At 43.4% G+C, this 12128-nt stretch overlaps 1 protein-coding gene across 1 annotated transcript in view; it reads left to right on the top strand.

Moving 5' to 3' along the window:
- The first annotated feature begins 357 nt into the window (after positions 1-357).
- ANKRD33B (ankyrin repeat domain 33B) overlaps positions 358-12128 on the top strand; it is a 52141-nt gene continuing 40370 nt past the window's right edge. The window contains exon 1 of the mRNA XM_070942597.1: positions 358-837. Coding sequence (XP_070798698.1) covers positions 358-837 — 480 coding nt within the window. The remainder of the gene's footprint in view (positions 838-12128) is intronic.

The following is a 12128-nucleotide window of genomic DNA, read 5'->3' as shown; positions in this document are numbered from 1 at the left end:
CCCCCCCCGTCTAATCTTTTACTGTGCTGTGAACTTAACACTGATCTTCCTCTCCCCACCCCGCCTTCTTTACGCACTACTGTATAGAGGGTGCCCCCCCCACCACCACCACCGGAGATAAGTGTGACTTTGCTGTGAATGGTCAGGGCTATTCAGCTAAAATGGGAGGGTGACTGTATGTTGCCACCCAACCCTCATTCTTTCCTCCTGGACATTCCCTCTGGATCTTCGCGTTTATCCGCCGAGATTTATGCAACTGGGCGGGAGGACTACCCGGGCGCCCTTTGGCTTCGGGAGATAAGCGCTACAAGGAGGCGAAAGCTCAGGACCTCGCGCTCTTCTTAGCGGGAAGCGACGATGGTGCTTCTGTCCGGGGGTAAGAAAGAGGGCCGAGAAAGCCGAAGCCCCTCCGCAGAGAAGCAGCTGCAAGCAGGGTCACTCCGAACGCCGGGAGCCGAGAAGGCGGAGGGGGGAGTGAGTGCCGGTAGTAGCGGCAGGATTGACCCAACCATCCCCGCAGAGCGAGCGCGCAGAGAGGGTCAAGGCGAGGAGGAGGAGGAAGAAGAGGAGGAGGAGGAGGAGGAATGGGTCGATGAGGAGGAGGACGAGGAGTATGAAGACTTCTCGGACCTCCCGGACACGCGGAGCATCGCTTCAGACGACTCCTTCTACCCGCCCCAAGAGGCCGACGACGAGGACGAATCGGAACTTTCCGACAGCAAGCAGCAGCTCAGTCTCTTCCGCGCTTGCTGTACCAACAACGCTGCCGTCGTGCGGGCGCTCATCCGGGAGGGGCTCCAGGAGGAGGACGTGAAGGAGACGGACCGCAACAAGCGGGTGAGGGCGCAGCGCTTAGCACTGCCGGGCCTGGGTGAGGGAGGAAAAGGAAGACGGGTGCGGTGTTCAGGAGAGCGATTTCACTCCCATCCATTGATCCCCTTGTTGCCCTACAATCTTATTGTAATATGCTCATTCCCCATAAGCCTCGAGCGTGTGAACCTGTACTTTGGAGCCATCCGAGAAGAATTAGTGATTGCTTTCTTCCCTCCTCCTCCTCTTCCCTCTTTTCTCCCCCCCCCTTTTTTTTGCTCCGAGGCTAATACTTTAATGATAGGAATACTAATTAAAAAGCATCTCGCACTAACAACTTTTTTTCTACAAATCCTTAACTCCCCGATCTCTCCCTGTAGTATATAAGTAGCCCTCTACTTATAACAATTAATTTAGTGACCATTCAAAGTTACAGTACTGAAAAAACTTATGACCATTTTTCACATTTAATGACTGTTGCAGTATCCCTGTGCTAACATGATCAAAATTTGGACACTTGTCAACTGGTTCATATTTAGGAAGGTTGCAGTGCCCTGGAGTCATGTGGTCACCTTTTGCCATCTTCTGAGAAGCAAAGTCAATGGGGAAGCCAGATTCACTTTAACAACTGTCTTATTAACTTAACTGCAATGATTCATTTAGCAAGTGTGGCGAGAAAGGTCATAAAATGGGGCAAAACTCACTTAACTTGGTTAGCAATGGAAATTTTGAGCTCAGTTGTGGTCATAAGTCAAGCACTACCAGTACAACTTCCAAACTGCTTTTTCCTGGCCACTTTTTTCAATGGTCCACTCCTCAAATGCCTCTTTCATGTATCACAAGAACTGAAATGGATGAAATCATAACCAATGGCCCCTTCAGCCCCCCCCCCTTTCTGAATTGCATGCAGACAACTGCCTCTTCATATTTACAGATTAATAATGTAGAATTGTGAATGAATCCATACAATTGGCGAGAAATAATTCTGACTCTTGTGAAAACAGAACAGATGAAAAGAAGTTAATCCATCCAAAAGGAAGGAGGCCAAATTCTTCATTAGGTAGGGCAACATAAAAAATTAAAAATAAGCATATTTGAACATTATAGTATAGATATGAGTAGTTTATAATTCATTATACAATAGTTGCTGAAATTAGTTCAGTGCTGTGTTTTAACTTTCTTCAATACAGGTAATCTTCGATTTACAAACACAATTGAGCCCAAAATTTATGTTGTTAAGTGAGACATTTGTTAAGTGAGTTTTGCATCATTTTACGACCTTTCTTGCCCCAGTTGTTAAGTGAATCACTGTAATTAATAAGTTAGTAACCCGGTTGTTAAGTCAATCTGGCTTCCCCATTGAGTTTGCTTGTCAGAAGGTCACAAAAGGGGATCACATGACTTTGGAGCACAGCAAGGGTCATAAATATGAACCAGTTGCCAAGCATCTGAATTTTGATCACATGATCATGGAGATGCTGCAAAGATCATAACTCTGAAAAACGATCATAAGTCACATTTTTAATGCAGTTGTAAATTTGAACGGTCACTAAATGAAGTGATGTAAGTTGAGGACTATGTACTATTCTCAGTTTTTGGATTTTCTTACGAGTTCATCTAAATCAGCGGTTCTCTACCTGGGGGTCGCGACCCTTTTGGGGGTCGAACGGCCATTTCACAGGGGTCGCCAAAGCCCTCTCTTGCCCCCCCCCACACCTTCACTCACCCTCACCCTCTGCCTCTGTTGGATCCCCGGTCGCCGTTCGCTTACCCAGCCCACTCCCAATCTATTGCTGCCTCCGGAGTCCCAGCTGATGGCTAGAGGGAAACAAACCAGTGGTGGGATTCTGCCAGTTCTAGGTGGTTTGGCCGAACCATTTGTTAAATTGCTGGCTCGCCCCGCCCCTTGCCAATAAATAGTGGGGGTGAGGCGGGGCGAGGGGTGGGCGAGCCAGTAATTTAACAAACGGTTCGGTGTTTTTTTGCAATTTATTGGCCTTGCAGCACACCGAACCGTTTATTAAATTGCTGGCTCATCTCACCTCACCTTGCCCCGCCTCCCACCCGCGCGGCGTCAGCCTACCCTAGCCCAGGGCTGGGCAATTGTGGCTCTTTTACAACTTGTGGACTTCAACTCCCACCTAGCCCATTCTGGGGAATTGTGGAGAATTCTGGGAGTTGAAGTCCACAAGTTTTAAAGCTGCCAAGGTGGGAGACATCTGCTGTTACACTGTAGAATCCTTTCAAGCATGAAGATGGCCAAGTAAATATCCTCCTTGAGAGACAACAGTTGAATATCAGGAGGGCTGTTAGAGGGCAGGGCTACATTTGGAAATTTTTGCATTTTTGCAGGTGGTGCAATACGATCTGGTGTCTGCAATGGAGAGCAAAATCCGGCTTCTTCTCTCCGCTGTAAGTTCGGCATCAGGATTCCACCTTGGTATATTTGCGGCACAAGGCAGCCCTCCTCTCCTGCCGCTTGGGACTCGGAGCGGTAAACAGCATCCGGTTCGGGGATCAGCCGGATTTTGCTCTCCATTGCTCTCTCAGCCCCCTGCAAGCTCTTGTCTCTCGAGGAGCGCTCCCTGAAGTGGTGCGGGAAACTTTGGTTGGGCTTCTCGAGAAATGAGAGCTTGCAGGGGGCTGAGAGAGCAATGGAGAGCAAAATCCAGCAGCTCCCCAAACCAGACGCTGTTTACCGCTCTGAGTCGGCAGGAAACGAGGGCTGCCTTGCGCCGCAAATATACCAAGGTGGAATCCTGATGCTGCACTTACAGCAGAGAGAAGAAGCTGGATTTTGTTCTCCATTGCAGACACCAGATCGGCCCCCTGCAAGAGAATGAGAGAGAGAAAGTGGGGGAGAGTGGGGGAGAGAGAGGGAAAGAGAAAGGGGTGGAAGAGAGAAAGAGAATGAGAGAAAGGGGGAGAGAGCGAGAGAGAGTGGGGGAGAGAGAGAAGGGGGGAGAGAGAAAGAGAATGAGAGAAAGGGGGAGAGAGAAAGAGAGAAAAAGAGTGGGGGAGAGAGAGAAGAGGAGAGAAAGAATAGAGAGTGGGGGAGAGAGAAGGGGGAGAGAAAGAGAGAATGAGAGTGGAGGAGAGAGAGAAGGGGAGAGAAAGAATGAGAGTAAGGGAGAGAGAGAAGGGGGAGAGAGAGAGAGTGGGGGAGAGAGAGAGAAAGAAGGGAGAGAAAGAGAATGAGAGAGAGAATGGGGGAGAGAGGGAGAAAGAGGGGGGAGAGAAAGAGAGAATGAGAGAGGGGGGAGAGAGAGAGAAAGAGGGGGGGAGAGTGCATGAAGGACCCTATCCCGTCACTGGGAGTCCAGGTGCTTCAGCAAGTGGTGCACTGGATTCGTATTAGTGGTCTGCGAAATTTAAAATTATGAACTTGGTGGTCCCTGAGGTCCAAAAGGTTGGGGACCCCTGCTCTGTAGGATTTAAGTAGCTTAACTGTGCTTGCTTGTCAATACCAGAATTACAGAGTTGGAAGGAACCTTTGGAGGTTTCTAGTCCAGAGATCTCCAACCTTGGCAACTTTCTTTGCCTGGGCCTGATGCTTCCTGAGAGGCAGGGGGTCTCTCCGAATGGGACCCCCTCCCCAAAGGCTGGCCCCAAAGCCCTAGCTCAGAGATCTTCAAATTTGGCATCTTTAAGACTTGTGGACTTCAACTCCCAGAATTCCCTAGCCAACATAGCTGGCTGGGGAATTCTGGGAGTTGAAGTCTGCCAGGCTTAAAGTTGCCAAGGTTGGAGATCTCTGAACTAGAAGATAAATGATGGCATAAATGATGACTGGTCAAAAGTGCGAGGACCTGTCAGAAATCACTTTTTTCAGCCCTCTGGGTAGTCCTTTTGTGCACATGGACTACTCAGAGGGCTGAAAAAGTTATTTTTGACTGGTCCTCGCACTTTTGACCATTCCTCGAATTTACGACTGTCCTCACATTTTATGTTTTTGCCCTATCTTATCACCATGGTGAAGAGAAGCAGTTGTGAAATGAGTGACATAGTTGTTAAGAATGCTGCATGGGCATAAATATGAGGATGGTCATAAGTGTGAGGACCAGTCAAAAGTGTGAGGATCTGTCAGAAATGACTTTTTTCAGCCCTCTGAGTAGTCCCTGTACACATAGCCATGGCCACCCGGTCACATGACCTCCAAGCCATGCCCACAAAATAAGCCACGCCCATAGAACCGATAGTAAAAAAATTTAGAACCTACCCCTGGTTGGGGATCACCACAACATGAGGAACTGTATTAATGGGTCGCGGCATTAGGAAGGTTGAGAACCACTGATCTAAATGATTCCAGTCCAGCCTCCAACAGAAGTTTTACAAAAATAGAAGCGAAGATATTCATCTGTTTTGCTCAAAATATGAAAATCCAAGGCAGGAACATGTGATCCATCCCCTCTTAATGAAAACACCTGTTTCTTTATTCCACTCTGTCTTATCCATTGACAACTTTTTTTAGCGCGCCCACTCATTCTCAGCATATTGACAGAATAATATTCTTTGCCAGCAACTAGTCTGCGCAAACAAGCGAAGCCCTATTCATGGGATGCAGGCAGCACACAAAACCATGCCCCCTCCTCCAGTCCATAGAAAAATGTCTCCACGAAACGTGTCCAAAAAGTTGGGGGCCACTGCTCCAGTGCTTGTCAGTCAGAAGTAGCACAAGTTGATTGTTAGTGTTCTCCATGTTTCAATTAGACAAAAACAAAGATTGATACTGTCCAGCTTTCTATTTTTTTTTGGGAGGGACTTTAGATTTGGAACTCTACCATTAAACTGTTCTATATAAGAACCATGTATTTCATCTGCCCTCCAGTTCAGATTTCTCTTTGTCCCCTTGTTTACACTCCATTTTTCTTCTTTGCCTTAGGGTTCTCTGTCTTTTCTATGTCTTCCCAATCTTTAGCTCCATTCCATGTGGGTCTACTTCTGAACTGATTTCTTGCACTTTTTTGCCTGTTTGTTGAAAACCATTCAGCTGCCTGAGCAAGTGAATTCCATTGTACCACATCACATCAACTAAGCTAATCAATTTAAGAGGCTTTATTGTAACAGCAATACAATATAAATGCAGCAGGAAGCCCCGTGTAGTGATTTTTGTTCTCATAATTTTCATATATTCTATTCATGCTGGTAAATTACCAGTTATCATCCAATGATGCTGAAACAGCTTCTGCTATGACAGTAATATATTGAGATGTTTTCCAATGTGTACATTTGCATCACAGAAGCCATCAATAAAATTGGTCCCTTTAAAGGCATTTTTTGCTAACTCTTCCTACATTTCGAACAAACACTGCCTTCTCATGTTTGAAGGTTGTATTTTGGGAGTCAATGTTTTGAATATGTGAGAAGACATCTTGTTCATTTTGAGGTATGCTTTCAAATGGAAAGGTGCTGAACTTTATCTTACCTTTTTTTGCATTTTGAAACCATGGACTCCCTTCACAATTATTCAATATTTTTCTCCTTATAGCGAACTCTTCATAGATTCTAAAATACAAATATGTTTTTAATGCTAATGTTAACATCCTTGCAGCTTGGCAATGCTGTCTCCATTATGTGAAGCATAGCCGTCTGGCAGGACTAAAATATGACAAATAGGCTACATTTATTAAATGTTCGAAATTATAGAGGACACCAAAAGCAAATTAAGCCCAGTCCCAAAGTTACAGCTGCTACAGTGCCCCCATAATCATTCGCCCTTACAGCTGACCACAGATATGCTGCAGTGTCCCCTACCTCTGTTTGCCCCCAGGTCCCTGTAATAATTACCTTTTCCCCATGGCTTCCTGCTGGCCTTAGGCCTGATTCCCACTCATCCAGGCCCCACAAACTCATCCTCACTAAATAGAGCAGTTTGTCTTGTAACCACCATTTTGCCCCTGCCCACAAGTGAGTAGGGGTAAAATGGCAGCTGCTTCTCAGTCGCCACTGCACAAACGTGGGACAAGCTGCTCCATTAAGTTTTAAGTGGAGAAATGCTGATGCAGATTAACTTCCAAGTAGCAACCATTGCTTCTGGGATCAATATTTCCATTCATATTTGACAACATACAATTCTGTAATGACTTTAGTAACCCCCCAAAAATTAAAAATAAATTTGGCTATAAGCAAATAGGTGAGGTGCTTCATATATGTGTCGGGGGTATATATCAAATTGTTAACTCTGAGCTCATATATTAAATTGTTAAGTCATTTGTGTGAGATTTTATTGTTTTTAAACTGGACTCCTGACTGATTGGTAATAGAGGAAAAAATATGTAAGTATAAATATATAAGTATAAAGAAATATAGGAAACATGCTATTATATTCTACTTTTTTCAGCAAGGATTCAGCCACAAAGAAGGCCACTATAAAAGCTACCCAATCATTGCCATTCTTCACATTGTTAACATTCTTTTAATACAACAATAATTACAAAGGAAGTTGTATAGCAGATGGTTGGTTGGTAGGTGGGTGAGTGGATGGATGGATGGATTGATAGAGATATATAATTCCAGTCATTGTTTATATGTCTTTCGTACATAACTTTGATTATAACTATTATAAGTGTATAAATGCTTACTTCATTCTACATATAATACAGCCTCCCATCTTGTAAATCTGCCTATAATGCATTGCTATCAAACCACTGTGCTGTGGATCATTATTGCTGTTCAGGTAGCCAGCAGAGAAATGGATCTCATTTTCTCCATAATAAAATTAACCTCCACAAATAATTGTTTTTCTGCAACCCAACATTGAACCATGCTACATGTGGGCAGAAGGAGTAAAATCTTGAGCCCTATTTTTGCCAGTAGAGAGGACTGCATTCTAACCCCCTTTTGATTTCTTTCTAAACAACCATCTTCAGTTCTTTGATTTGTGAGTTGCATTTTTACTAAGATGTCTTTTGTAAGAATTTATTATTTCTTGCCAGTGATACAGCGCTATCGCTTAGTTTATTTTGAACCACGTAATGGTTTTTAGGACTTACGATGCATAAATTTACAAAAATTCACAGAAGTGAACGAACCTTAAAGATTATGGAATATCTTCCTAGACTCTGAATGGTGAAAGCAGGCAATTGACAGGTTCTTTCTGTGTTACAAATGACTATTTTAAAATTTATGCATCCAAACTTACCTAATCAAGTTTCGACTATTCTAATATTGATTTCTAGCTTCCACTTTCTAGAAAAGATTCAATCTAGATGCTTTATAGAGACACTGAATTTTCCATTTTGTGTAGGGGACATGCCCACATAGTTGAAAGTTGATATAATGCATTATATAAAACTGATTATATAATGCATATAATCAGTTGAATGAATATATTGTAGAAATACCCTGACGCCTGTGAGATCTTCCTGTAGTTACATTCAAGTAAACCTTTCTCAGTCCTTTGTCAGCTGGTTATGAAAAAAGATTCTTATACTAAATTTTTCTCTGGAGAATTAGTATTATCATACTTTAGCTACGTGATGGCGAACCTATGGCACGTGTGCCACAGCTGGAATGCAGAACCCTCTCTGCCGACATGCATGCCATCACCCAGCTCAGTTCAACCATGCATGCGCGCACACGCCTCCTGCCAGCCAGCTGATTTTCGGGGGGTGCAGGGTGCATGCAGGAGATAATCTGAATGTGCATGCGCAGTGGGTCACGCGCACATGTGCGGGGCAGGGGAGAGCGCGGGGGCACATTGTGCCCCCCATTTTTGGGCCGAGGAGGCTGCAGGGAGGCCTGCTAGGCCAAAAATGGGGTGCGGGGGGTCATGTGCGCATGCACGGGGTGGCGAGGGGAGCGTGGAGGAGGGTCGTGCGTGCATGTACAGGAGGGGCACATTGCATTATGGGTGCCGGCACGCACATGTGCTGTCACACACTCGCGCTTTTGGCACACAACGAGAAAAAGGTTAGCCATCACTGCCCTAGTTGTTAGCAGGGGTGTCAAATTCAAGGCCTGTGGGCAGGATGCAGCCTGCGGGGTGCTTAAATCTGGCCCATGGGGCCAGCTTGGAAATATCAAAGGACTGGCCCGCCATGCCTCTGACAGCAAAACCAGTGTCAGGGTTCTGACAGATGCCCTAATTAAATCATGAGTATTGAGCCAAGCTTCAAAAGAAATCCAGTTATTTATTAGGAGCTTCATGTAGGCACGTTCCCAAGTGAAGCCAGCTATGACTTTATATAATTTACGCTTCAATGATGACCCTGTTTCCCCCTCCCCCCAGGGTGTGTCATCAATCACCTTCACCAACGGAGCAATTTCACAGTTTGTAGAGGTCACTCCCTCCGGCTGCTGTAGGTAACCCTGGGATACAGCCTTGAGAGAGATAAGCGTGGAATGTGCATTTGTCTTTGGCTGCTGTGCCATTTTGCCGGTTTCCCATCCCCCCTGGCCTATGGCAACTCAAGAGCAGGCCAGGGAGTTAACAGACTATGTGCGGCCCCCGTGTGGCTCATTTTCGGTCTCCCTGGCCTCCTGCAGCAATCTGCCAGCCAAAAACGGGAGGCCTCTGCGTGGCCCATTTTTGGCTGGCAGAGTGCTGCTGGAGGCCGGGGAGGGTGAAAATGAGGCATGGGGGTGCACACGCAGACCCCCATGTCCCTTTTTGGCTGGTAAAGTGCTGCAGGAGGCATCCATCCTGCCTCCCGGCCTGCAGTGTAAAACTACAATGCTGATCCAGCCCTTGAAGAAATCAAGGTTGACATCCCTGTGCTACAGCATTTGATACTTTTGTTAAATTTTTAAACATGAAAGATTAAAAACTAACCAACTAATACGAAGAAAAAGAAAATGAGTAAAGAAAGAAAGACAAAAAAGGCAAAAGTGTAGAAAGAAAAGAAAGAAAATATAAATGGCTTCTGATTTTCCTTTACAACAGTTACAAGCATAAATTTAAATTAACCTCTTACTCTAAGGCAGGGGTGTCACCCTCAATTTCATTGTGTTTGATCTTGGGGGGCCGGGGTGTGTGTGACCAGCATGATGTCACTTGTGTTGGGCGCCAATGGTGGCCTGAGCGCTCTACCAGCGTAAACGGACTCCTGAGCTCCGTTTTCGCCTGCGACAGCCTCTTGCAACCCTATTCCAGTGAAAATGGAGCTCAGGGGGGCCATGTGCAGCCCTCCCAAGCTCCATTTTCGGCTGGGACGGCTTCCTGTAACCCTTTGCCAGTGAAAACGGAGCTAGAGAGGGCTGTGCGCGGCCCTCATGAGCTCTGTTTTCACTGACAGAGGCACCGCAGGCCGATCCTTCGCTATTTCCAGGGTGGCCCATGGGTCAGATCTAAGCATCCCGTGGGCTGGACCTGACCCTTGGGCCTTGAGTTTGACACCCCTGCTCTAAGGCTACAACATAACTTTCCATTTTTCTCTTATTTTTTCTAATCATCAAATCCAAGTATATGATAATTGTGTTTTTTTGCTTTTTCATGCAAAATGTCCAAAGGGGTTTTTCCAATCATCATTAAAATTGATCAGTTTCTTTTCTCTAATAAGAGCTGTCAATTTAGCCGTTCTAGGTTTATTACAGCATCTGAGAACTGCAGTTGATAAGTCTTGCTCTCTTCTATCTTTATGTAAACTTTCAGATTAAGAGTCCCTCAAATTTGCACACATTAACGGTTTACAAATGCAAATACTGTACATTTATGGTGCTTGTTTGCTTTAATATGCTAATGTAACAGGCTGATTTTGTTACAGGCTGATTTAACAACATTTCATTCAATGAATAATTTTGTCTTTGAGGAATCGAGGAAATAAGTCTTTTGCTGCCCATGTTCTTTTATGTTGAAGTTATAAAAGAATGCCAAGAAAATTTGATTATCTGTTTATTATGAATCTTTCCCAGAGGACTTGCTAAAACTTGTATCTTTCTGGTTAACAGTTAATCTCTTTAATTTCCTGTATTATTCATACAAATTATTCTCTTGTCTCCTCAAGCAACTCCTTTTTCATTATTCTGCATTTTATTTGTGTTCTTCTGTATTAATTTCTTGTATTAGTTTTTTTTTTTTTTACAGACCTGGCTGTACCTTGCAGATTTGTACAATGTTAATTCTACATGTATTTTCTACAAAGTTTTTGTAGAAACCTTTGTAGAAATCTTGCTGTATTTGATGCATGGGGTATCTGTAGGAAAATTCAAGAGGAAAATGATGAATATGTAAGCTATATGTGATTTGCAGTTTATATCAGGATGTAAATTTAAAAGGGCGGGTTGCATTGTGACTTCATGGAGCATATTACATTTTTTTGCATCATTGCAATTTATTTTGTATACCTTAGTTAATTTTCTCTAGGGTAATTGCATACTGAATCACGCCAATTAATATTAATTTCCCTGTTAGTGGTAGAACACCTCATGAGTGGTGATCCTGGAGACTGATCCTGGCAAAAATGTGAAATGTGACAATTTATCCAGAAAAAAACTGTACCTGGATATGTACGCACAGAGAGACAATACATGCATACTGTGGAAGAGGCCTATATATATTCTCCCACAGAAGTATTTAGTGCCAAATAATATTTTAAAAATGCTAAATTGAACCTAGTAAGACATAAACCATTTCAACTCTTTGCACTGCACATTGACTTAATAATATTTGGAGCACGTCATTTCCAATCGGCATAACTAATTAAAATAACAATAAATAGATTGTCTGAAGTCAATATTTAAATATTTTAAAGCTGTTTGTATTTAGTTCAAAGGGAACTTAGTGTTAGGATACAGGTGCAATCCTTGTACTGTTTGTAGTTTTCATAAATACTTGTTTTTGATTGCAGCGTTTTACTATGGTTATATCCGTGGGAATAGATAGTCTATTCATAGAGTCTTAGGAGCTGATCACTATAATGTTTTGTTTTCTGTTTTCTTAATGTAGAAAGTTTCTTAAAAGAAAAAAAAAGTGTGGTAAAACTGTTTTTCATTTTCTCATTAATAACCCGAGGCTAAATGTAATCCTGTGAAGAATACACTAGAGAGGGAAACACAATGAAATCTCAGAGGCAAGATTGTTTTGCACATTAGTAGGCAAACAAGAAATATAATTATAACTTGACATTTTTACCAGTGGTAGAAAACTCAGTCTTTGAATCAAAATGTTAACAAAATAGGGTTAGATATTAAAATGGAATTAAAATTTTAAATTGGCTGTGTTGTACACAGTCCTGACTAATTTTAATTTCTACACAGAGATATCTCATCCCTTTTGAAGATTTATATGTCTCAGCCACTGAATATCAGAAGCCCTAATACCAAGGTTTATTATTTCTTTCATAAACCAAACCATTTAACATATGTAATTTTGGTGTAAA

The sequence above is a fragment of the Pituophis catenifer genome, unplaced genomic scaffold, assembly GCF_029215685.1.
Source record: "Pituophis catenifer annectens isolate HBS135680 unplaced genomic scaffold, rPitCat1.0.hap2 SCAF_3, whole genome shotgun sequence".
NCBI classification, from domain to species: Eukaryota; Metazoa; Chordata; class Lepidosauria; order Squamata; family Colubridae; genus Pituophis; species Pituophis catenifer.
Note: the sequence above shows the minus strand (reverse complement) of the source record. Positions and strands in the feature narration are given on the sequence as shown.